Here is a 23,369-nt window from a genome sequence, read left to right as displayed (position 1 = left end):
CTGTTGACAGGACCAGATATTCAATTCACGTTTGCTAAGGAACAAGTCCTGCCCCCTAATTTGTTGCTGTGTAGGGTTCCAAATGAACCAGCATGGATAGGTTTATTGAAGGGAGAATAATTTGGATTACTCCTGTAAGGTCTGTACACCGTTGGTATTCTGGAGTCAGATGTCTGGAAATTTCTTATACAGTGGAGTTTGGGAGTCAGGAGCAGGCTGGGGGAAAAGTGGGGCCAATGTTATGTGGATCCATAGTTGCCTAGTTTTTATATGTATGTCAAGTGACTTTACTCACAGATGTGAGTAAAGCAAGTGATCTTTTGCATGCACTCCAGAGAGCGAGCGAGCGAGAGATCTCTCATTTCCCAGTGCTCTTAGCCATCAAGGCAAAGCTTGTTGAAGTCAATGGGCATAGAGTTCATTGGCCTATGACTCAGGCCATTACTTGAGTGCACAGAGTAGGAAGATGGACCCCTTTAAGTCAGCCAACATAGTTATCAATAGGGAAATGAAGATTATATACAGTGTTCCAAGGTTTTGTCTACACCCCCATCCAGATGCCTGATAAAAATTGGACTTAGAAAAGTAGTGAACCTACTATTAAATCATAAATAGAAAATGTTGACTAAGTATTCCCACTATAAGTATCTTTCACACTTTGCTGTCTAAGTACCCATTCACAAGCCTGCATCCACCATCCTTTCCTTTGACCCACCCACCTTCCTCCATGCCTTCCATCCTTCCACCATTTTTCCTCTGCTTCTTCAGTCCTGCTGCCTATTGTTCTCTGTGTTTCCATTCCATTTTCCATCCTGACCTGTGCCCCACATATAGCTGCTGCACTGTACTCTGACCTCTTGTCTTTACCCCACCATCTGGAGAAGTTATCTTCTACCTCTTTCCTGCTCAGCTTGCAGCTTCGAGTCCTAAGACTGGAATCCTGTAAAACCCACCATAGCAGCTTTGAGGAGACACTCCAGGGGAATCACTGTAGCCTAGTTACAGATATGCAATTGTAGGTGGGCAATTCAACTGAGGTTACACAGCCTGGGAGGTTATTTCTTCCCCTCACCAGCACAGAACATTCCTGCACCAAACCTGGCTCCTCAAATATGGCATGGAAGTCTGGGGATTTTCTCCTAAAATATATCAGGCAGTAACCTTGTGTTGGGGATGAAAAAAGACCATCAGTAAGATATTATGCCTTTATCCTAAACCAGAGTGTGCTCGTTATTATTTAACCTCTATTACTCATATATTTTTATCTAAAAGTTAAAGTATTAAAAATGTAATTTTCTTTGCTATTATTATTACCAGAGAAATGAACTACTATATTTGGCAATATGTTTTTTAAATGAGTTTGAATCTTATGTACTGTAGCATTAGTTATTACTACAATTTTATGATAAATAAAGGCAATAGATATTGCTGTCATACAATGTTTTTTATTTCAGCAGCAACTGTACTGTAGGCTATTAGTTAGACCAGGGTAATTTTATAAATGAATAGGAAAGCTCATGCCTGGTCTTTTAGACAGGCTTCATTTAAAAACCAAATAAATTGCATTAAAGAAAACTACATATTTAATTACTGAGCTCTGTTCTCAATCCATTTGTTTTAATCTAAATAGCAATTATTTAACTTGTATCCATTCTTTAGTACCACAAAGAAACCCTTCTAATTTAAAGTTCTAAATTAAATAAGTCACAAAGTTTGTCAGAAGTGTACAAATGTTATGAAATGCAAGAGTCATGAAATGGCAAACAAAGCTTATAAACACCCTGTCTCTAAAAAATTGTCCTTTGTGTGTTTGTAATAGTGTTGTGAAATCATTCAAATAAGTGGTAAAGACTTGATACATCTATTCTTCCTCTCATACAACTCCTTTTTTAAAGAAACCCCAACACTTCTCAAATCAATTTCAATTATTTTCTAAGTTTGAAATAGACATTTGTGTATCACTGGTTAAGGTCTGATTTACAAAGTCCTGTCTTCACCTTTCTAACAAGGGAAAGAACATCCTTAAAAACAATCACTTAAATATGGCCTCACATTCTAGACTTGAAACACAGACATCAGAGACCCCCCACTGGCATCCACAGGGGGCAAGGACTGATCTAAGCTACCACAATTCAGGAAGCAAACAGCCGTTTGGGGAGGAAGGGGACACTATGGGCCAAACTCAGAAATGACATGCAAGGTGGTGAACGTTAGATTCCTTTATACACAGTTAAACTCTGTGATGCCTATTTATACACACTCTACCTAATGTGTAAGGGAATTTAAGATGCTGTATTTACATGCTGAGGAGCCAGCAGATAATATAAAAATCTTTTAAGGTAAAGTAGGATGAGGACTAACTTAACTTTTCACCCTTTTAAACCTTCCTGGGATTAACTATTATCCTTTCTTTATTGCATATGATTTGCACCAATATAGTTTCCTTTGCAATCAGATTCAATGAGCCAGACTCAGGAATTGTAGCATAATGTGTATTGAAGGGGCTGGAAGATAGTGTAAGTTACACAAACTTAAATTTCTCTGAAGATGCCTCTCTGAAGTTGGCTCCATGAATCCAGTGGTGACAAGTGAGGAAGAGTTACCATCATCTCCCCAGCTAACCTCAGGTATATGGAGACTCCTGAAAACCCAAGCGCTAAAATGCACCTGGCTGATGTGAGAGTCAATAATCAGCATTGAAATTCTAATGATATATAGACCACCCAAAAGTTCACCACAGAGGTGACAAAACTTATTTCAAGCTGAGTCCTGCAGACACCTAGTCATCTTATCCTGGGGCACTTCCACATACAAGTGGATGTAACCTGTGACCTATTGGCCCAGGAATGAAAAACTGGAATGGCAAGAGAGGGATTTTCCCAAGCAATCTCCCAGCAAGATACAAGACCAGCCATAATGACCCACCTTGAATGCACATGGATGGATCCTGGGTAGTGTTCTTTCCATTTACATAAACCAACACCCAACTGTGCAAGAGACCCATGTAGAACAGGCAAGTCAGACTGCTATATCTACCCACCCATGTCCCCAGGCAAAGCTCACTGCAACATGGGGGGAGGGGCTGAAGCAGCTGCACCTGAACAACAGAGTCAGTAAAAATCAGCCTAAAGCACTGATATATATCCACTCTCCCCATTTAACAATGGACCAGTCACTAGGAAAGTGCCAAGGGAAGTCTTAGCCTCCACATGTGAGCCAGAATTTTGCCTCTTTTTGCAGGTGAAGGCAAGCAAAGAGCACATGGGTCTTCTGCACACTAGTATCGTCAATACATCCCTCAGGGAAGGTAACCTACCAGAGCTCTGGCAATATCTCGCTAACTGCCTGATCTGAAATCCTCCCCTGCTGAGTGAATTCACTGAGGAGATATTAGCAAACCACCTCCAGCAGCATCTAACTTCTGTTCATATCCTCTCGCCCATCAGATTCTGACTGTGTCACAAAGACAGTGCCAATCACATTGAGCTCCTATGGACAATAAGACGACCATGACTGATTTTTAGCAGGCCTATCTGCTGCTTTCAACACAGATGATTCTGGGGTGGGTAATGATAACCTTTCTGGGGAACCTAGCAAGAAGAGAGAGATTTGCTGTCTGATGGTTCTGCTTATTTCATTATATCTCAGAGGGTTGTGATGGACAGCTGCTCCTCTCCACCCACAGCATTTCCTTGTGGAATCCCACAAGGCTCCAGTTCATCATCTACGGAAACCATTGGAAGACATACTAAAATGCTGCAAGCACAATTGCCAGAAATAAATCAATGATACAGTTCTTTCTAAAGCTGAACCACACCATGACCTGCCTACGTCAGTGCTGTGAAGAAACGTATTCCCAGATGATTAACAGCTGGCTGAAACTCAATTTAGGCAAGACAGAGGTGCAATCAGTAAGAAAGAGGAAGCATTTAAGAGATCTTGAGGAATCCATGGTCCACTTCTCTAAGGATATTCATCCCTAGATTATAGAGTTTTGCATAATCTGGAATTTTTCCTCATATGCCTAAATTTCCAAGCTGCAGCAATGGCTATAAACAACTTTTTCCACCTCCACCTGGAAAGAAAAAATGCATCCAGTCTTCATAGAAGAAACATGGCCATAGTGATTCACACCTTAATTTCTTCAATAAAGGCTAGTTCTTGCAGTGCTTCCTATGTAGGGCTGACACAGTAGATACAAATTTCAACTGGTCCAGAAAGCAGCAGCCCATCTTCTAAGTGGAACTAGTAAATTAATACATGCTACACTGGCTTTTTATTCAGTATCTAAACCAATTCAAGGGTCTGTTCCCAATTTTCAAAACCCTCAATGGATGAGGGTATGATTACAAAAGACCATCTCTGTTCCCTCACTAATAAAAATAGGATGCAACTGTAGATCAAAGGTCATTAGAGAGTGCGTCAAAGCAGTCTTAATTAAAGGTGTAATGTATGGAACTCTCTGTAGAAAAAGTTATGGATATTAGGTGTTTATATGCTGCAGGGAATTACTACAATATAAATACTTAGAGAAAGAGGTCAGAACAAGTCCTTAATATGCAGTGTTTGCTGGCAGTTACACACAAAGTAAAATGACAGACGAGAAACATAAAACAGTGTATGTTTTTTGCAATTATACGTATTTCATATCTATCTTATTAATAAGACAAAATTATAAGGCAATCAATCTTCACTAGCAGTTAATGACCAGTTGGTTAGTTGACAATCATAAGGAAACTTGGAAATGTAGGAATTATGTCATTATAAATAGTTTATAATAAGAAGGTTTATTAAGCCGTATCATGATTTAGCAGTGGTATTACAAAATTAGTCTGTGGTGTTTAATGACCATTTTTCCACTAAACTGAGATCAAGATGCAATCACATAGATCCAGCATTACAATATTTATTTTAAGAAGCAGACGTGTTCTTTAACAAGCAGAATTAACTATTATATACACAGTCAGACACAGCATAATTCTCCAAACTTGCTCAGATTTTTTCATACATTAAAATAACTGAAAATAAAAAATAAACTTACCTAATTTGGAGCTTTTGGGGAAAAAAACAATGTATTTTTTTTTTTAAAGAAATCTAGAGGACCAGATCCTCAACCTGGCTGCTCTGGCAATGCAAAGGGGCCATAAAAGTAGCTTGACTGGCTAGCTGGAGATTTTCCAGATAGTATAGCCTGGTGTAGCAACAGTATGCCATACTCACCTTGTAGCCACCAGCCTAAAGGTCATAGCCAGGGGAAGGAAACATAGCCAGGGCACCACTTCACTCAGATATCCCTAGCTACTAGTACAGACAGCTAGTTGCAACTGAGTCTGTTATGCTGTGGTGTACTGAAATTCCCCCCCACCCCAAACACACACACTCACTCACTATATGCTGAGAAGTAGTTCTGGGGGTTGCTGCAGGAACACTGCAGCAGCTGAATAGTTAGCTAGTTTCCTAAATACCCAATCAGAAGTGGAAGGTAGTGCTTTAAAGACAAGGGAGAGCTATAAGGGTGTCAAGAGGGCACTAGGGGGCAGGGCTTAGCCACTCTTATCTTGCTCTCCGAGTCCTTTTGCTGAGCAGTCAACTGTGACGAAACCAGAGGGAAAAACGAGTCAAAATACAAAAAATGCATGGATAAAACTCAGCAGATCCTAACCTCCCTAAAGAAGTAGACTCAAGAAGGGCAGAGTACAGCAGAGAACTTCCTCTTTTGCGATATAGGCAGAACACAGGAAAGCATTATAGCCTCAGAAAACTTTAGAGAATGAGGTTTGACTCAGAAGTTTCTAGAAGAACTGTTCCATGATCATCACCAACCCAGTCATTTCAAACCTCGTCAAAACTGATGGATTCTGTCTGAGAATAGTATTTTCTTTCAAAAGGTTTTTCGCAACAAAATTCAGTCTGAATTCTGGGGAAAATATAATTTGCCAATGGGACTTTGAAATTAATGAGACTATAGGCTCGCCACCTGTCCAGGTTTTCCCAGGTCCATCTCTATTTTAAGATAGATGTTCCAGGAAGTCTGTAAGGATGCTCAGGACACACTGCAAGCTATCTAGTGTTATGGGCTCAGGATCATCCTGGATATCCCGGGGTTTTTTTTGTACTTCACATGTGGCAACTCTACTCTGTGCAGATCCAAGAGTCTACAAATGTGCATCATTTGGAAAAATTAAGGCCTTATTAAGCATTTGCTACTCATTATTGATGGAATATGAAGAAGAAATTTACAGTAATTGTTTAAATAGCTGCATTAATTTTATGAAAGTATGTTAGCAGAATATTTTAAAGAAATAATTTCAAAGACAAATTGCATGTAGTATGATTGACTGCATTCTGAATACACAAAAATTAAGCAATTACAAATGAAAAAGTTACTTAATTTCCCTAACTGCTATTTGATAAACATTATTGATACAGACAATTAAATATATTTAGGGCAGGGACTCCTTACTACACACTTCATATAATTCCTAACACAATGGGGTCCTGGTCCATAGATGAGGCCTCTTAGTCGGTAATGTACACTGAATGAGGCAGGGGCTCTGCCAAATAAATAGTATGTGATCATGTAACTAAAGACTGTATAGTAACGCATGCACACAAAGAGGCTGAATTAAGGTTGCACACAGACAACTTTAATTCTGGGATTTTCTAAATTTTGAGTAATTGACTTTGCCACCTTAGTAACAACACAAAATACAGTATTTAGCAAACAGGTTAGAAGAGGTTCAAACCTAGCATTTAATGGAGTAGTAGGAAAAAGAATGTATACTGCTACTTTCTTTCCAAGTATTTATTTCATTGCTAGATTCAGAACATTTCTAACAGCTTTGCTACAGAGAAAAGATCAAGGTAAATGGAGTGGAAAGGTACTACCACTGAAGTGATTAAACATGAATCTCTCTGGATAAAATATTACTATTACTGAAATGAAAGTCATGCTCAGATTACCCTCTTTAGAAGATTTTCTTCTGGGAAAGCTGGAAAACTAATACCATTTTTACAGTTTGTATATTTCAAATAAAACTTTGGTAGGTAAACATTTCTGTCTAATCAAAAGATTATTCAAAACAGTGGTATAAAGCACCCTGTGCAGAATCTGAATGTTCCACCTTAGGTTTCAATTGTTAAAACCTCAAACCTAATTTGTCCATCTGTTGACCTTTATCCTAATGATGTGTTTTTTAATTTCAGAGCATTTCTGACAGTGAAGAAAGTTTACCACTTTATGATAGAAAATGCTATATGTTATAGTACAAATACAAAGAAACAAACAAAAATAAATACTCAGGGAAATTTTATGGTCTGTACTATGCAGGAACTCAGACTAGAACTCATGACGACAATGATGTCTTTTAACCTTAAAATCTGTGAATCTATGTAAAGCTGTTTCTCCAAAATTGAATACTAAATGGGGTGTTTAGAGTCTGTTTTCACCACAAGTTGGGCCACTTCTATAAAAGCAGTGTCACTGTAGGCTTCTAAGTATGTCAAGGAGATCAAGAATTAAAAAGTGGTGGTACAAACAAGGGCTCTGGAAGAGATGCAACCTATAACATAGAATGAAATATACAATGACCAAATTCAATTGCAAACATGGAACTAAATCACATTAAAACACATTTAAAGGAAATAGTTGTCAAAGTAAGTGATGCACAACTTAAAACACAGTGTAAAATAATTTAAAGTGTGATGTTAACAGATTAGATCTAAAATATCAAATAAGATCTTAATAGCTATTTTAAATTTTTGGTTATTAATATTAAACATTTATCATATTTTCTAGCATGTTTTTAAGGTTATTTTATGTAATTTAGATTGTTCAGTTACCTGTCCAAATGTACCAATTATTTCCTCTCATACAAAATATTTCTCAGTAAATGAAGTCAAATAAGAAAAACAATAGTTTAGCCATGTATAGATGTGACAGCTATAAAGGATTGTTTTTGATTTGATCATTACACATGGTGTTAGGCTCTTTATAGTATTGTTAAACCCAAACATTCAAAATTCATGAGTCAGACCCCAAAAGATCATGAGATCGCCTTAAAATCATGACTTAAAATACATATTTGGGTTTTTTTTTTATTCACTTCCTGGTTTTTGAGCCTGCAAGGTGCTTTCTGGTCACATTTGCAAGCTTTTCTTCACAACTATGAGCACTAGCAACTTTTTTTTAAGTGGGAGCTGGGATTTTCAAGCACTTGTCTTGAGAGGCTGGGGTTTTAAGTAAAGCATTTGTACATCTCATTGTGAGCAATCTTATATTATTTGGCTACTTACAATACAAGGTTAAAATTAATTTCATTATAATTGAGGAAATAGTCCTCTATACTAAAGTACAAACTAAATATTTTGTGGAATAGATCATGTATAAATAGAAGGCGACTAAATGACTTTCAAAGCTTCAAAATATGCCTTTTCCACCTTAGTGACAAACTGTTGTATTATTTTACAGCAATCCCACTCCCTCCAAAAGGTAAACTGGACATCCCGGTGTTGTTTGTGCCTGATACAATGAAGTTATATGAAGCTGTGGTAATTGTTCATGTTGTGAAGGAAAATGGTGAAAACTGGCCCTGTGATGACCCTGCTGAATTAAACAAAGAACTGAAAAGGTAATTATTATAATAGGAAAAAATCACTGTTGAATGTTTTCAGCCCATGGTCAAACTTTTCCCCTCAGATATACACATGCAACGACCATTGCCTTCAGATGGAATTGCATGTGTGTTTTTGAGGGCAGAAATTTGTCCAATCTGAGAAACAATTCTATATAAGAGTTTAAACTTCCTGAGAAAAAACAGCAATGGTAGGTAGCATTCAGTCAGTTTGAATACCTGCCTTTCATTTTCTTAAATTTGGAAACTCAAGAGAATTCCTTGCCAATGCTTTTAGGGTACATTAGGTAAATGAACAACAATTGGATTGTTCCGTTATTCTTCAAATAAATTTGAACTAATAACAAATTAGTAAATATTCTTTTGATATATTTGTATAAGTAATTACCAGAGCTGTATTTGACCATATTATGATCCCATTTTTGTCGATTTTCCACTAATATAACTACCAAATTCCATGAACTTGCCTCCAGATTTGCACTGATATAAGTGAGAGCAGATCAGACCAAGTGTTCTCATATCTTAGATAGACAGCTCAATTATCTATCTTGTGTGATAAATTTACATCTGTGCAATGTGGGTGTAAAACACTACCATTCTGATTTGATTCCATTTTACATCCACTTTGCAGCTGCTGTGCATAGATATTAGTGATTGCACAAGTTGCAAGGCAATGGAAAATAATCAGGCACATTGAGAATTTTTGAGTCCAGGATAATTTGAATATAAAAGCACAAAAGAAAGTGAGCCCAGTGAAAGATCTCAAGAAATCTGACCACAAACCAAAATAAACATATTTGAAAGGATTATTACCATGTTTTTTCCCCCTTTAGGCTAAGTAAGTGAAGGCCTTGTCACAGTGTCTCAAGTGGGGTACCCAAAGTCCCTAGTCATGTTTGAACATCTTGGCCACCGTTTTAAGTTATCAATAACATCTGTTTCTCAGCTGTTCTTAGGTAATTACATATTTTACTTGAATTTTCAAACAGCGTCACCATGTCAGAGAATGGGGCAATCCATGGGATATGCTGGATCTACCCAATTAATGGAATCCCTGAAGCCCAGCCACATAAATCAGCACCAGGTATGTAATAGCTGAAAAGCCACAAACATAAGAACTGTAATAAAATCAAAACAGTTGCTTGCCTTTTGACACGTAACTCTTGGAACTTGCAGCATACAGAAGGCCGATTTTAGCCTGTAAGTTCAGAAAGTCTTTGCAAATATATAAGGAGAGCAGAATATTGGAATCAGCATCCACTGAGTAAATCTGACAGAAGAATTTTGTTACTTATCCTAAAGCTAACTGTGAAAGAAGAGTACAAATCACATGAACTTTTCCATAACACTGTGAAAATTAATTTGCACTAAATGACTGTAGGCTAATATTCATGGAATTTTTTATTTAGCTCACTTTGGAAATAAGTAGTGCATCATTTGCTACTAAAATAAATACATTTATTTCTTAATCACAGTATAACTCCAGAATTGGTTTACATTACATGATGTTAAATAACATGGACATTGTGAACTCATTTTAGACACTAGTAGCCTTCATAAAAGCACTGCATGTGAGTAGATAAAGGCACTTCAAAATTTGCTAGTCAAATTTTATACTGAATCTCCTTTTGGCAAATAAAATCAACCTATCATAATGTGTGAAGATAACTGAGACACATCTTGATGATTAAAATTATTGAACTTAATAGGAATAGATATTATTTGTACTGTCATTGTTCTCATTTGTTTAAGGACCTTTAACTTGCAATCAGATGCCAATGCGATATTAATTACAGCTTTCATCTCACTAATTTCCTTTTATTCATTAAAGGAGTGAAGCAGAATATTATCAAATATTCCGCTTATGCCCAGTATGACACCATTATAACTTTTCTCATTAGCATGAAAACTATGTGTACAAAGGTGAATGCTTGTGTTTTTAATTTAAAAATTGTGGTATACTGTGCAACCAGCAGATTTTGAGCTAAATATCTTTTTTCTTGAGGCTGTGGTTTTCACTAAGTATGGTAACTATATATTAAACATGTTAGCATTAATAAATTGCTTAAGTTACATACTACTGTGTATAATTTGAAATTCTTACATCTTAAATTTCTGAAAGCTGTCATAAAAACTCAGAATATTTTTAACTGGTTCTGTTGCCATATAGATTATGCACAACACATGTTTGTAGTTCACACCAATATCTTTGCATTGATTCTGAATAACCATAGCATTTAAAGGTGGTGACTATTATTTATGCACTGTTTGTTCTCTTTCCATCTCACAATCCAGAGTTATAAATGGAATATACGTTATCTTTCTAAATATAGGCCCCAATTCAGTAAAGCACTTAAGTACTTTAAGTATGTACTTAAATCCCATTAAATACATCCCACTGACCAATTGTAGGTTAAGGGGCCTATAACAAGTAATCTATTAGAGATCTATTTTTCTTGTTAAATTCTAATCCTAAACATAAGGATAATATTGTCTTTTCTTTGAAAATAGTTATTACTGAAATTGCTTACAGACTACAGGTTGTGATGTTAAAACTTCAAAACTGTTGTACTACTTGATTAGATAGTACTTCTTTGGGGTCATCCTTATTTGCATCATACTAGACTTCTGTGAAATGTTTGACTTAGTACCACATAAAATGATTGTAAAAAGTAGCTTTGTATAAAATAGCACATATTTGACTAAAAAGTGGCTAATGGCTAGATCTCCAATGGTAACTGTAAATGGGAAATCATTGTCCAAAGGAAGTGTCCAGAGACTGAGTCCAGGGGACAGGCTGTGGATAAGCCCAATGGGGCAGAAGAATTATGCACTGGGATCTTTGAACTTTTAGTTGGACTTTTTTAGAAGGGGAGGATTAAATTCACTTATTGAATTCAAGAAAGTCATATTAAATATTAAAATTCCTTTTCTTCTGATACTTAATGGAAAGTCAAGTTGCAAAATTTTAAATCTTAGCATGGTTCTCTAAAACTTCAACTTTGAACAACAGTATGTTGTCGTAAATTAAGATTTTTTTTTCTTTTTTAGTTTCCACAATTTTTAACTTCCTTTTGAATTTTTTTCATCAGTTCCTATTTTTATTTTCAATTAAAATATTTTAAATGATTCTATACCTTTTTATTTTCAAATGAATTCAAACTAAGTTTCTAAATTTCAAAACTGCAAAGAAATTGCGGAGGTTATTTGAGAAGCAGCTGTGGAAATGAATTGCTTAGCACAGAATGTTTTTTCAATAAATTGAGCAACATCTTACCATGTGTTTTGTCAGAGAGAATATGAAAAGAACAGTGAGGCTGGCTCCTCAGTCCCATTTGGGGTAACTGAATATCTGGTATTACTGTCTTTCTAAAGATGTCCCACCTTTTCATTTTTAGTTATTTGGTTAAAATCAGAAAATTAATTTTCCAGGAAAGCAACATTTTACAAAAATTGATCCCTTCTTTCCTGTAGCTGTTGTATGCTGTCAAGCCAGAAACAGAGTGGAGGAGAGAGTGGAAGTTCTGTTAACTGGCGTAGTTCCTGGAACAACCGCTATGCCAGCAGCAAGAAATGTTGCGATCACCACTACAAATAAGACACCCAGTATCCAGGATGAAGTTCAGGTTACTTCCGGTAAGAAAGAACAGTGCAGCAGTTATTTCAGTTATAGTGCACACTGCAAATAATACACTATTTAGAGACTGATCCTGCCTTTGAAAAGAGTTGGTGACTTACTACCAAGAGCAAGAAAATCCCTGCTATGTAGTGGACAAAACAAATACCCCAATATCATATAATGTTAGGCATATGTCTGGGGGGGGGGTGTTATAGGTGGACTTGGAAACCAGGTGGGGATGCTTATTCTTTTTGCACCAATCACCAGTCTCAGGTCTGAGGCTGGCTTCCCATTTACTGTCCAGTGAACTAGGTCACTAGGTTCTTGTGTATACATGAGCACGTGCAGTACAGCATTAATTGATTTAAAAGGTATGGCTTGCATAAATCCTGAGATGAGCAGTAAGTGTGTATATGCTGGGTGTGGATGGAGACATCTCTGTGTGGGTTGTTCTGTTAATACGCCACATTCCCTACACTGGGCCCGTTACCTGCAATAATGTGAGCTGATTAGGGGCTGCTGCTACAGAGAAGCAATAAGGTTTAACAAAACATAACTGCTGCTCACTAGTCTCATCAGCCCAGGATATGACAGAAGTTAATTTCCTCTGAGACATGCCATCTTTTCATACTCCTCTCATAGTAGCAATTTTAGAGTGAGAAAGGGAGAAGAGCGTATTATAAGTACCCAGAAAGAGGAGAGTGCACAGGTTACAGTGCTTGTTTACTGCACCTATTGAGCCAGTCTGAGAACCTGCTTCAGAGCAAAATTCCCTTATACTTAACAATATTCCCTAAAACCTTGAACTCTGCCCAAACAGCTGAACAAACAGGGCCGAATCCAACCTCTGTGAAAGTGGATGCAACTTCAACTGAAGTCAGTGGGAGTTGTGCTTGTTTATGTCAGGGCTGAATTTGTTTATGCTCAACTCTTCAAATATCACCTTTAGCAATTACCACATTAAAGTCACAGTGGATGAAACTGTTAAGTTTTTACCCAATTATTTATCTTTTTATGCTAGTATTGTAGCCCTTACATATCAGACAGTTCTGCTTTTAGATAAATGTATACAACTCCCATTAAATCCAATGGGAGTTACACAGTGTGAGTCTAGGAGCAGAATTTGATCTTACGGAACTGAATTTTCTACGGGAGCTCAATCAGACATCTCAGTTTGCACCTGCAATGCTATACATGTAATCAGTTGCAAATGCAAAGGTTAGAATTTAGACATCTTCCCAACTTTGCAGATGTAAAGCCATGTATGACCACAAATCAGGTGGTGTTATCTTTGAATCCACAAATGATTGTGTTGTGAAAATTCCACCCAGACTTGCTTGTGGATACAAAACTAAAGAGGCTTTTATGAAAAATTTATCCTAAAATGTACTATGAATGAGTAAACAAGTTCTGCTTGGGAGAGGAGTGGGGTGTTGTAAAGTGGCTTTAACCTTTGCACTGGGAGGAGAGACAACTCAATCTCAAATACCCCACAACCACACACGCACAGCCCCTGCACTGGAGAGACCAAGAGAGATGGCATTGTAAGGGTTGCCATGAAAGTTTTACATCACCCCAAAATTCACTCTAAGGGCCAGTTAAGTTAGCGTTGTGGTTGATTTGTGCCACTGGTGCTGGGCCCAAACCTGGTCCTGTGAATTTTTCTGCTGTACAGTAACGCTATTTTACAGAAATTCCTGTGGTAGGTAACTTTGTTGCAATTCATTGTGAAATCTGCAAGAGTTTGCCCTAAAAATGTCTCATTTCCTTCCTCCTGGGTTGGTTTAGTGTGTGAATACTGGACAGCAGAACCAAATATCTGAGGTCACTGACTCCAGACTTTTTAACAGTCTGTCTTTTGTGTAATGTCTATGAAAACAGGAGTGGAATGGAGGATGAATAACACATACTTAATCTAGTAATGCACAGTCAAGCATAACCAACACTGTCTGTGTGAACAGTAGGCTCTGCAGATTAGCTCCCTTGTATTCACATTTTACAAAACAATGGAATTAAGTCTAGAAAAATATGCTCTATAATTCCTAGTATATAATCTTATCTCTCTTTAGAGTTGCAAATATTATCACATGACTTTATATGACCCTGAAAGAATTGTTGTATATCAAAGTATAAAGGTATATTAGCCTTGGTCTTTATAATTGAATAACGTATCAACAGTAGTCATTTTAAACATTATTTCATCTAACTCCCCAATACTATGGCATTTAAATTGAAATGAGTAATGTGCCTTCAGCAAATAAGAGAAAACATTCTGAAAGACTTGCAGATTCTTGATCTGCTTGTTTTGTACATGGGCATAATATTTCATATTTATTAACACTAGCTTCTGCATGTATTGCAAGACATTGATTTGGGACATTACATCTTTTCAGGAAACGAGTATGGTAATGAAATGCTTTGACACCAAAGGTACGAGGATCATTTATGGCTCTGACAGTTTTCAGAATGCTGTCAATGACATTATAATGTCATTATTCCTAGGTGAATTTGATGCCTGTCAAGGGGATCAGATTTAATGGGACTGTTATACATTCTGCAGACTACCAATAATAATGTAAATAAAAGTGTAAAGCTCTAAGATAACAGCTTGGCAAGCTGTTTTTTCTTTTTTTCCTTTTTTTCCTTCTGAAATAGTGATTCATCAGTGTATAGATGTGATGTGCAGTAAGCAATTTTTATAGCCAAAGATAGATGATGATAATTACAGGCAGAGCAGATTTAAACAGCCACTTCTGTGTTTCAGTATTTAAATTATTTGCACAAGAATAAACCCTTGAGATGTGAAAATTTTCAAGCAGATCACAGACTTTGAAAGAATTATCAGTCTAGCCCATTCAGCATGATTTTGATTTAAATAAAAAATTATTGTAATTAATAAAAAAGAGGGGCTAATCTAAACACTATACAGTTGTAATGACATTATACAGTGTTCAAAAGTCCCACGGATTCAATGCCATGATGATCCTACAGTTAAAAGGTTAGTATTTGCAGGACAATACTTAATATAGGACTTCAGTCAGACAAGCCTTGTTTAATATAATGACAACTAAAATACAGATAGTTGATGTTTTCAGACATTTTTTAAATCCACTGTAAATAAAGTACAGCTTATTTTAGGGAACCACTACTGCACAGGTCTTTAGGACCAGATTGTTAAAGATATTAAGGGCCCTTTAAAACCCTGACCCTTAGTCCTTTGTAGGGATTATTATGCAATGTGCTTTGTTATTTTAAGAACTAACATTATCAAAATACATTAATTCGGAAAAGCAGAGATAGCATGTGCCCAGCAGCTACTTTTCTTCAATGTGTTTTGCATATGTAATGAATGCAAACATATACTCATTGCAACAATTACACTGACACCAGTGACACATCAGTGATCTGATGTAATGTTAGCAGCCTAATACCTACAGTATATAGACTTCAAAGGACCTGCTACTGAGCTTAAGTATCATGTAGTATGATAAGATCTTCTGAAATTCTTCATGAGTATCGGCTTAGATAACCTTGCTCCGGTTTAGGAAGTCCTGGGTAGTGGAATATCAGACATGGGAACTTGGAAGCAAAGCAGTGTGCTTGGTGTGGTCACTGGCACCCAAATACCCACAAGGATGTTTTAGTTCACACTAATTTAATTGAAGTACTGAGATGTAGGATCTGGGAACTAATCTGAAATATCGGTTGTAATTTGGCATGCCCTTTCATTTTTTCCTGGGTGCTTCATAATTGTCTTCATGACATTTATAAAATGAAATCAACACCATTCTTTGCTTAGTTATTGTGCTCCTCATTTTCCCTCTCAAAAAATAAATGTATTGCATCTGACAGGTGCTGGACTGACAGTACTGGAAGGAGTTGCAGTTTCCCGTTTAATCCCCAGATGAAAGGAAGCACAAACAATGCCAGTGCAAGTTTTCTAGTGATCAATCCTTGACCTTTCTACTAAGTCTGCCAACTTCGGGTATTGTTTTCTGAGAACACTAGGTACTGTTAGGGACTGGGACATAGGTGGTCGGGCCTAGTGGTCAGAGCAAGAGTCAGGTGTAGTGGGTACTGCAGGCATCCAGTCTAGGGTCAGCACCAGAGTCAACTGTCAATTATCAGAGCCAGGGGGCAAGCCAGAGTCAGAGTCAGAAGTTGGATCCAGAGGTCAAAGCCAAGACTGGTAACTGATGGTTGAAGGAGAAGCATGGAGCCAGGAGCACAATGGGAACCAGGATCAAAGGCAAGGTAGAGACGGGAGCTAGGAGCAGAGCAGGGATCAAGAACAGAGTGCAGGGTACAGAATGCATGAAGCAGGCACAAGCAGGGTCCAATGCAATAGCAACAGAGAATCTCCTAATTGCTTGGAAAACTTCCTGTGCCTCCCTCTGGCTTAAATAGCCTGGATGGACCAATTGGTGGAGCCAGGTGACATTCCAGTCAGGGCTCCCATAAGTCATCCCTTGGCTGAGGTGGTAGTTCTACTAGCTCCTTGACCCACCAGGTTTCTGCAGACATTGGGTGGAAACTAGGATGCAATGGTTGTCTGGGAACTCACAGGCTTGGGTTCAAGATGTGGAATATCACATGTACCAGATTTGAGACTCATTCTTTTCACATAATCCAAACAGCCAAGCCTCACCATTCTAGGGGCATGAAAAGCATGAAGCCATAGAGCCCCTATGAGAATGATCAGGCCTAATTGTGGTTTTCATATTGTTGTTTTTAAGTAAGGTTCTTGCTCTGCTGCTTGCAAACAAAGCCTTGCAATTATAACAACCAGTCATGGGGGTTGAAAATTTGACTTTGCTAAACATCATGCATTATTCACAGCTCCCCCTAAACTGCCAAGAACTGGCCTTTGTGGCCCTGCAAGCTAAGGCCACAGGGCCCTCAATTTTGAGAAGGACCTCAGGTGACTTCATAGCTGTAGAGAGCAATGCTGTTCAATTGCTGCTGTTCAATTTTATATAATGCTGTTCAATTGCTGGCACAGATATTGACAAGCTCCCCTCCTAACTACGTCAGAGCTGCCTCCTTTGCTGAGCAGCTAGGGTGACCTCTGGCTAAATGGAGGGGCACTTTAATAGCATCCAGTTAGTTATGATTTTCCAGTCATCCTAATCCAGGTTGTAATGCTGACTTACTCGGTGGACTTCATCAAGGCACTTAATGTTTGTTTCTCCTTTTATAAAATATGCATAAATGTACTTATGTTCTATACAGAGGTATTATGACATTTAATTAGTTAATGTTTGAAAAGAACTATGAATACCATTGTTTTTTGTCCTTCAAGTTCAAAGATAATCATGACATTGCTGTTTGGTTTCTGTGAACACGAGTGGCCAATTTGAGCTTCGAACTGTCTGTGGCACACTGAACAAGAGATGCCACTATGGGTTACTTGATTAACAGCAGATATGCTGCTGTTATGAGATTTATGCTGCTGGCATTTCTGCTCTGCCTCAGTAGTTTTCCTCTGCTCATAGACTGTGGCTCCAGTATGGATGAGACTTTGCCAGGTAGAAAGATCCTGAATGAGATCTTCCCAAAACTCTGGGTCAGTGCTGAAACGCCTCAAGGATAACATGAGAGAGTCTTTGAAATGTTTCTTCTGGCCTCCTTCAGAGCACTTTCCCTCCAGCACACCCTGAAAAATCATCTTTTGGCAGTCGCTCATCTGAAATTCTGGTGATATGGTCTGGCCATCTCATCTGTGATTTCATCAACAGAGTATGAATGCATGAAACACCTCCCGTATGAGAACCTCAATATGAGGAAACTTGTTTTGCTATCTTATCCTCATCAGTTTTCTCAGACAGTCTATGTGAAAGTGATTCAGCTTCATAACATGGCATCTGTACACCATCCAGGTTTTGTGTGCATACATTAAAATTAGCAATATGATGTCTTTGTAGATTTTCAGTTTTATTTGTTGACCAAATCTGCCAAAGGCCACACTTGCGTTGGCAATTCTGGCGTTGGTTTCATCATAGATGTGAACGGAACATGACAGTGTACTGCCAAGGGTAGATATACTTGTCTACTGTCTGGAGGGTATGGCCATTCACTGTGATAGCAGACTCTACATAAGTCTTATACATCACTTCTGTCTTCTTGATGTTGATTGCAAGACCAAAATTGTCAAAAGCTGAAGAGAAATAGTCCATTTGCTGCTGCATATCAGACTCAGATTTGGCATTCAGGGAACAGTCATCAGCAAACAGAAGGTCATAAACAATCCCTTCCTGTACCTTCATCTTTGCCTATCGTCTCCTCAGCTTGAAAAGCTTGCCATCAGTCCAGTATCTGACGCCAATACAAGTGTCACAGTCACAAAAGGCATCTGTAAGCATAGCAGAAAACATCATACTGAAGAGGGTTGGAGCAAACACACAGCCTTGCTTGACTCCCTTGGATACTAGGAATGGTTCAGATGACTTACTGTCATCCATAACATGAGTGAGCATGCCATCATGGAATTGCCAAAATATTGAGATGAATATCTCTGGGCAACTCAATTTTGCCATGATCTTCTAAAGGCCCTCCCGACTGACTCTATCAAATGCTTTTGTCAGGTCAATGAAAGTCACACACAGGTTGGAGTTCAGTTCCAGGCATTTGTCCTATAATTACTAAAATTCACCAGAATGCAAAAAAAATCCTCCAGTGGCTGGGGAAGCATGATAGTTGTCAGTCTGCCGGTTTAGACAGTTGCCCTTTAATGCAATTAATACAAATAATAATAAAGTAGCTTTAAGATGCACTAATGAGCATCAAGTGCTCATATTTGCTGGGCATTCTACAACGTACAATAAAGGACAGTCCCTGCACCAAGGAACTTACATGTTGACAACTATGCACAGACTCCACCAAAAGCAACTGGGTGCTCTGCTTCTCACACAGGAGACTGGTGGGAACATGAAGATCACTTCCATTCTTACCCCAAAACGCACACCATTACAAAATAAAATTAGTTCACTTACATTGGGTGGATCTAAAGGAATCACCTTGTCAGTCTTATTGTTGTGGATAAGAGCCAGTTATATTGGGGAGTAAAAAATATGTTACAGGCCCACAAAAATGCTGATGCTAGCTTTTTTTAATAAACCAAAAACATCAAATGGTAATAACATTACCTGTCTACTAACCTGGGCTGTATCTGAAGCAGGGACTTACAGTGAAAGGATCAATATTCAGTACTCTTCAGCCCCTAATTTCTCTCTACTCCTCAGCAGATTAATTAAATGTTGTGATTGGCCAGCCTGGAAATTATATAAAACTGAACATTAATTATTTATTTCTATTGCGCTAGCACCCAGCTCAGTACTGGGGCACCATTGTGCTAAGTACTATACAAACTTATAGGAAGATACAATCCTTCCGCAAAGAATCTGCAGTCTAATTTAAGACAAGATGCAAAAAGTGAATGTAACAAACAATAGAATAAGGGTAACAGTAAGCCTATATACACACATTTCTTCTAACTTCATGCATAACTTGATGATTTCAAATAATTTAAGTATTATTAAATATATTTCAGTGTGAGTGCACATGTGTATATAAGATATACAAACAGTAACCACTGACCTTCTACTAAGCAATTATCAGCTGGCAACGTTTCATCAAAATTACAGTAGCATTGTGTCCTGAGGAGAGTTTTGAAGGAAAGAGTAGTGGCTTTATAAACTACTTTATGGAGAGAATTTTATAAGTAAAAAGCTGTCTGGAAGAAACCATAATGAAGCTTTTGAGAGAAGTGAACAGTCAGGTGACCAAAGCTGCTGGTACTGGCAGAACATAATGGTTCTGAAAGTGGATAAAGTACAAGAGCAGATAGCTAGGGAGGACCAATGTTGTGATGTACCATGAAGGGAAAAGTGAGAGGTTTGAACTTGATGTGTTGGAAAAGAGGGAGCCACCAGTAGAGGGATTCTAACGAGGGCTGAGATAGTGAAAATAATGCAAGGAGGAAGGATCATCTTAGCAGCTGCATAACGAAGACGTAATTTACAGTTTTTCATAAAGCGACAAAGGATGGAGGAAAGTTTTGATTGGCTGTTTGACATTCAGGAGGGGAGAGATTCAGCTCACAGTTAAGAACTCTACATGTAACTGCCAATTTTCAGCCCTAAAAATACGCTTTAAGAATTTCATGAATAAAACTGAAATAATCTTTACAATAAGCAACCAGCAGTAGATAATTGCATCAGAGTTCTAATGGGCTTTAATAATTTCATGCTGTAATTTCATGCTGACCAAACTGTACCTTTAATGAGCCTTAATGGTTAATTGATTTTCAGCATGTAAACTGGCTAAGTTTAAATTTGAAAACTTTAATTTGTTCTTTACAATGTTTCATTTTTGAAGGGTAAATGTATTCTGTTAGAAACACAGTTTATAGAAGACAGGGATAACATTGTTTTTTTTTTCCAAAGCAATGGCAAATCCCAGGAGGGAACTTGTGAATTATAGGGTGATGGGGATTGTAAATAGCAAGCACTGCTTCTGTATGATTTTACACATCGTTTTGTGTTTCTGCTGAATCGAACTTTTGTAATTCTTAAAAATCATAGTCAGAATTATGCAAATTAGAGCTACTTTCTAGCACCCAAGTGAATAAGTCATGCTCAAATAATAGATTGTAAACTTTCAGGAAACTTTCATGTAAATTCATCTGAAGTGATTGATTCAACTTCACATAAGTATAAAAAGTAAACTCTGATACACTATCAGAATTGATATCAGTACTTTTCGCAATTACTTATCAGGATGGTGTTCATCCAAGAAACTAAAATACAGAGTAGCTGAGTAACTAACACAAACATATCATTTACCTCTGAAGCCAGAACTGTTTGAGTAATCTTCCAGTGTGGTTCAAATCTTTTTAAAAATGGATGTACTGGTGCTAGAAATGATAAACTAATGAGCATCAGTTAGAGAAAGTAGGCAAGAATATCAAAAAGGACAAAGTAATAAACTTGCTAGAGAAATACATAGCAAATCTTCATGGCTTCTATAAAATAAGATCATGTAGCTCTAAACTAATCTAAAATAATTCTAATACATTAATGGATAAAGAAGAACTAGTAAATATCATTTATGTGAGGTTGGGTGTTCTCCTACTGTTTAATACTGCTGCCAGATAGTGTTTGGGAAACTCCAAGGCCTCAGTAGTGGGAGTTTCCTCCAATGTATTTTGTTCAGAAGAATGGAATGGAAGTAGCAAGAAGTTCAGCCTCCCTCTGCCAAAAAATTCCTTCCTTCTTCAGAGAGCTGCCTAGATTTTGGGAGAGCCACCTCACACTGATGCTATTAAGAAACATAAATATATATCTAGAACTAGTGAGACCAAAAAGATCTTTGCATTTCGTTTTGCAGAACTATTCCTACTATCCTTTTTTTTTGTCATATCTTCTTCTCGAATATCCAGTGATGGTGCCTAAACCATCCTCCCTGACAGTTTATTACACATTCCAATTGCTCTCAAAGTTAAGTACATTTTCCTAATGTCTCTCCTATCTTCAGGTCAGTGCACCCTGTCATCTCTTCTGCAGCTGTGCTCAAAGACTGATGCATTTGACCTATTCTTCTTTCATTTAGAATTTAAATTCTTTGCCCTTTTTTCTCAATTTCCCACTAGCAAAATATGCTCCCAGTAACAGTCATGTTAAACTTTTGAACCTGCATTGTTCAGGTGGTTTTGCAGTTAGAAAAATTGAAATTGCCCACCCCTAAAAGTAAAACTGAGACCAATAGGTTTTCTGAAGAATGCAAACAAAGCTGCAGCATAAGCTGATATGAAGCTTTGCACGTGTGACTAATAATTAAAATGTTCAGGATAAGCAGCTGGGTATAATAGTTTAATAGAATCACCACAAGGCATTGGATAAAATTGCTACACTGCAGCATGGTTCTGACTCAAGCTAGTTTGGAAAACAACAGTGGATCATCAATGTGTTGTATATAGCAAAATTCTATTAATCCAAATCACTTATATTAAGAGCTTTATTTGTGGCAAAAATAACACAAGTGAATTGTCTTTTTTGTTCTTAAAGTATAATTGTTTTCCCACAAGAAGCAACTGCAGACTTAAAAGCCTAATTAGGCTTTTATCAGTTTCTATCTTTGGCCCTCTTTGTAGACTTGTCAGTTATCAGTCTGGCATAGTTAATTATTTTCCAGTTACTGGCAATACCCAAATCAAGAATGCATCACAAAAAATAAAACAAAATAACACAACCCTTAAAGTGCAGTTCAACTCTGAAAAGATTTTATTTGAAAATGGCTCACCTTACTTGAAAGATCTCCTTCCTGCGTGTATTCAGTCATTTTACTTCTTTTTGACCAGAGCCAATACGGTTATGGGTTGGATTATTTTCTGATTCTCAAATCATCAAGAGAATTGTTACTGAGTTCCAATTACATAGTGATGCATAAGCTAGGAACAAAACAGGTTGATTTTCAGATGCTAAGGTGAGTTTATAGGCCTGACAATTGTACAATTTTACTTGTAAAGTGAGAAGATTTGGGAGACTAACCTGGAACTGCGCAATATCATTTTTAGTGTCACTTTTTAGAGTAAAACTGCACTTTTAAGTGTGAAAGGTGTTTTCTAGTCTTTTTCTATTTTAAAAACATATGTGGCACTAAAGAAATGCTGTCGAGGCTTGATTATCCTAAAATCAGAGCTCCATCACCTTTGTTGTTGTTTTCAAGGATGTATATGAATATTGGATGATTCCTTCACTCTGTTTTCTTAGGAGTTTTACCAAGCTATTACATTACAACAGAGCAGACAGGCAGAGTGGAAGAAGAACACAACATGTATGCCCTGCATACTCTGAGTGAAAGCCTGGGCCTATTGAAGTCAATGGTAGTTTTGCCACTAAGTTCAGTGGGGCCAGGATTTCATCTTCTATCTTCTAATATATCCATCACCATAGTATTTAGGTAGTATTTATATACTTGAGTCATCATGAAGAAAGCGAACACTCTAGTTCTGTCACCAGTGGATCACAGGGCAGAGGAAATAACATTTAATAGAATTTCAGGCCTGATTTTTGGGAGGCTGATTGAATTTTCACACTCAGGAATCTGCTGCTTCTTTT

At 37.5% G+C, this 23,369-nt stretch overlaps 1 protein-coding gene across 1 annotated transcript in view; it reads left to right on the top strand.

Moving 5' to 3' along the window:
• Nucleotides 1-23,369, top strand: part of LOC137150973 (cilia- and flagella-associated protein 47-like) — a 286,880-nt gene that overhangs the window by 212,357 nt on the left and 51,154 nt on the right. Inside the window, exons 14-16 of the mRNA XM_067545102.1 lie at nt 8,471-8,630; nt 9,623-9,717; nt 12,108-12,269. Of these exons, the coding sequence (XP_067401203.1) occupies nt 8,471-8,630; nt 9,623-9,717; nt 12,108-12,269 (417 nt within the window). The remainder of the gene's footprint in view (nt 1-8,470; nt 8,631-9,622; nt 9,718-12,107; nt 12,270-23,369) is intronic.

Source organism: Emydura macquarii, unplaced genomic scaffold, assembly GCF_026122565.2.
Source record: "Emydura macquarii macquarii isolate MOO-44397 ecotype Brisbane River unplaced genomic scaffold, CSIRO-AGI_Emac_v2 contig_1043, whole genome shotgun sequence".
Lineage (NCBI taxonomy): Eukaryota > Metazoa > Chordata > Testudines > Chelidae > Emydura > Emydura macquarii.
Note: the sequence above shows the minus strand (reverse complement) of the source record. Positions and strands in the feature narration are given on the sequence as shown.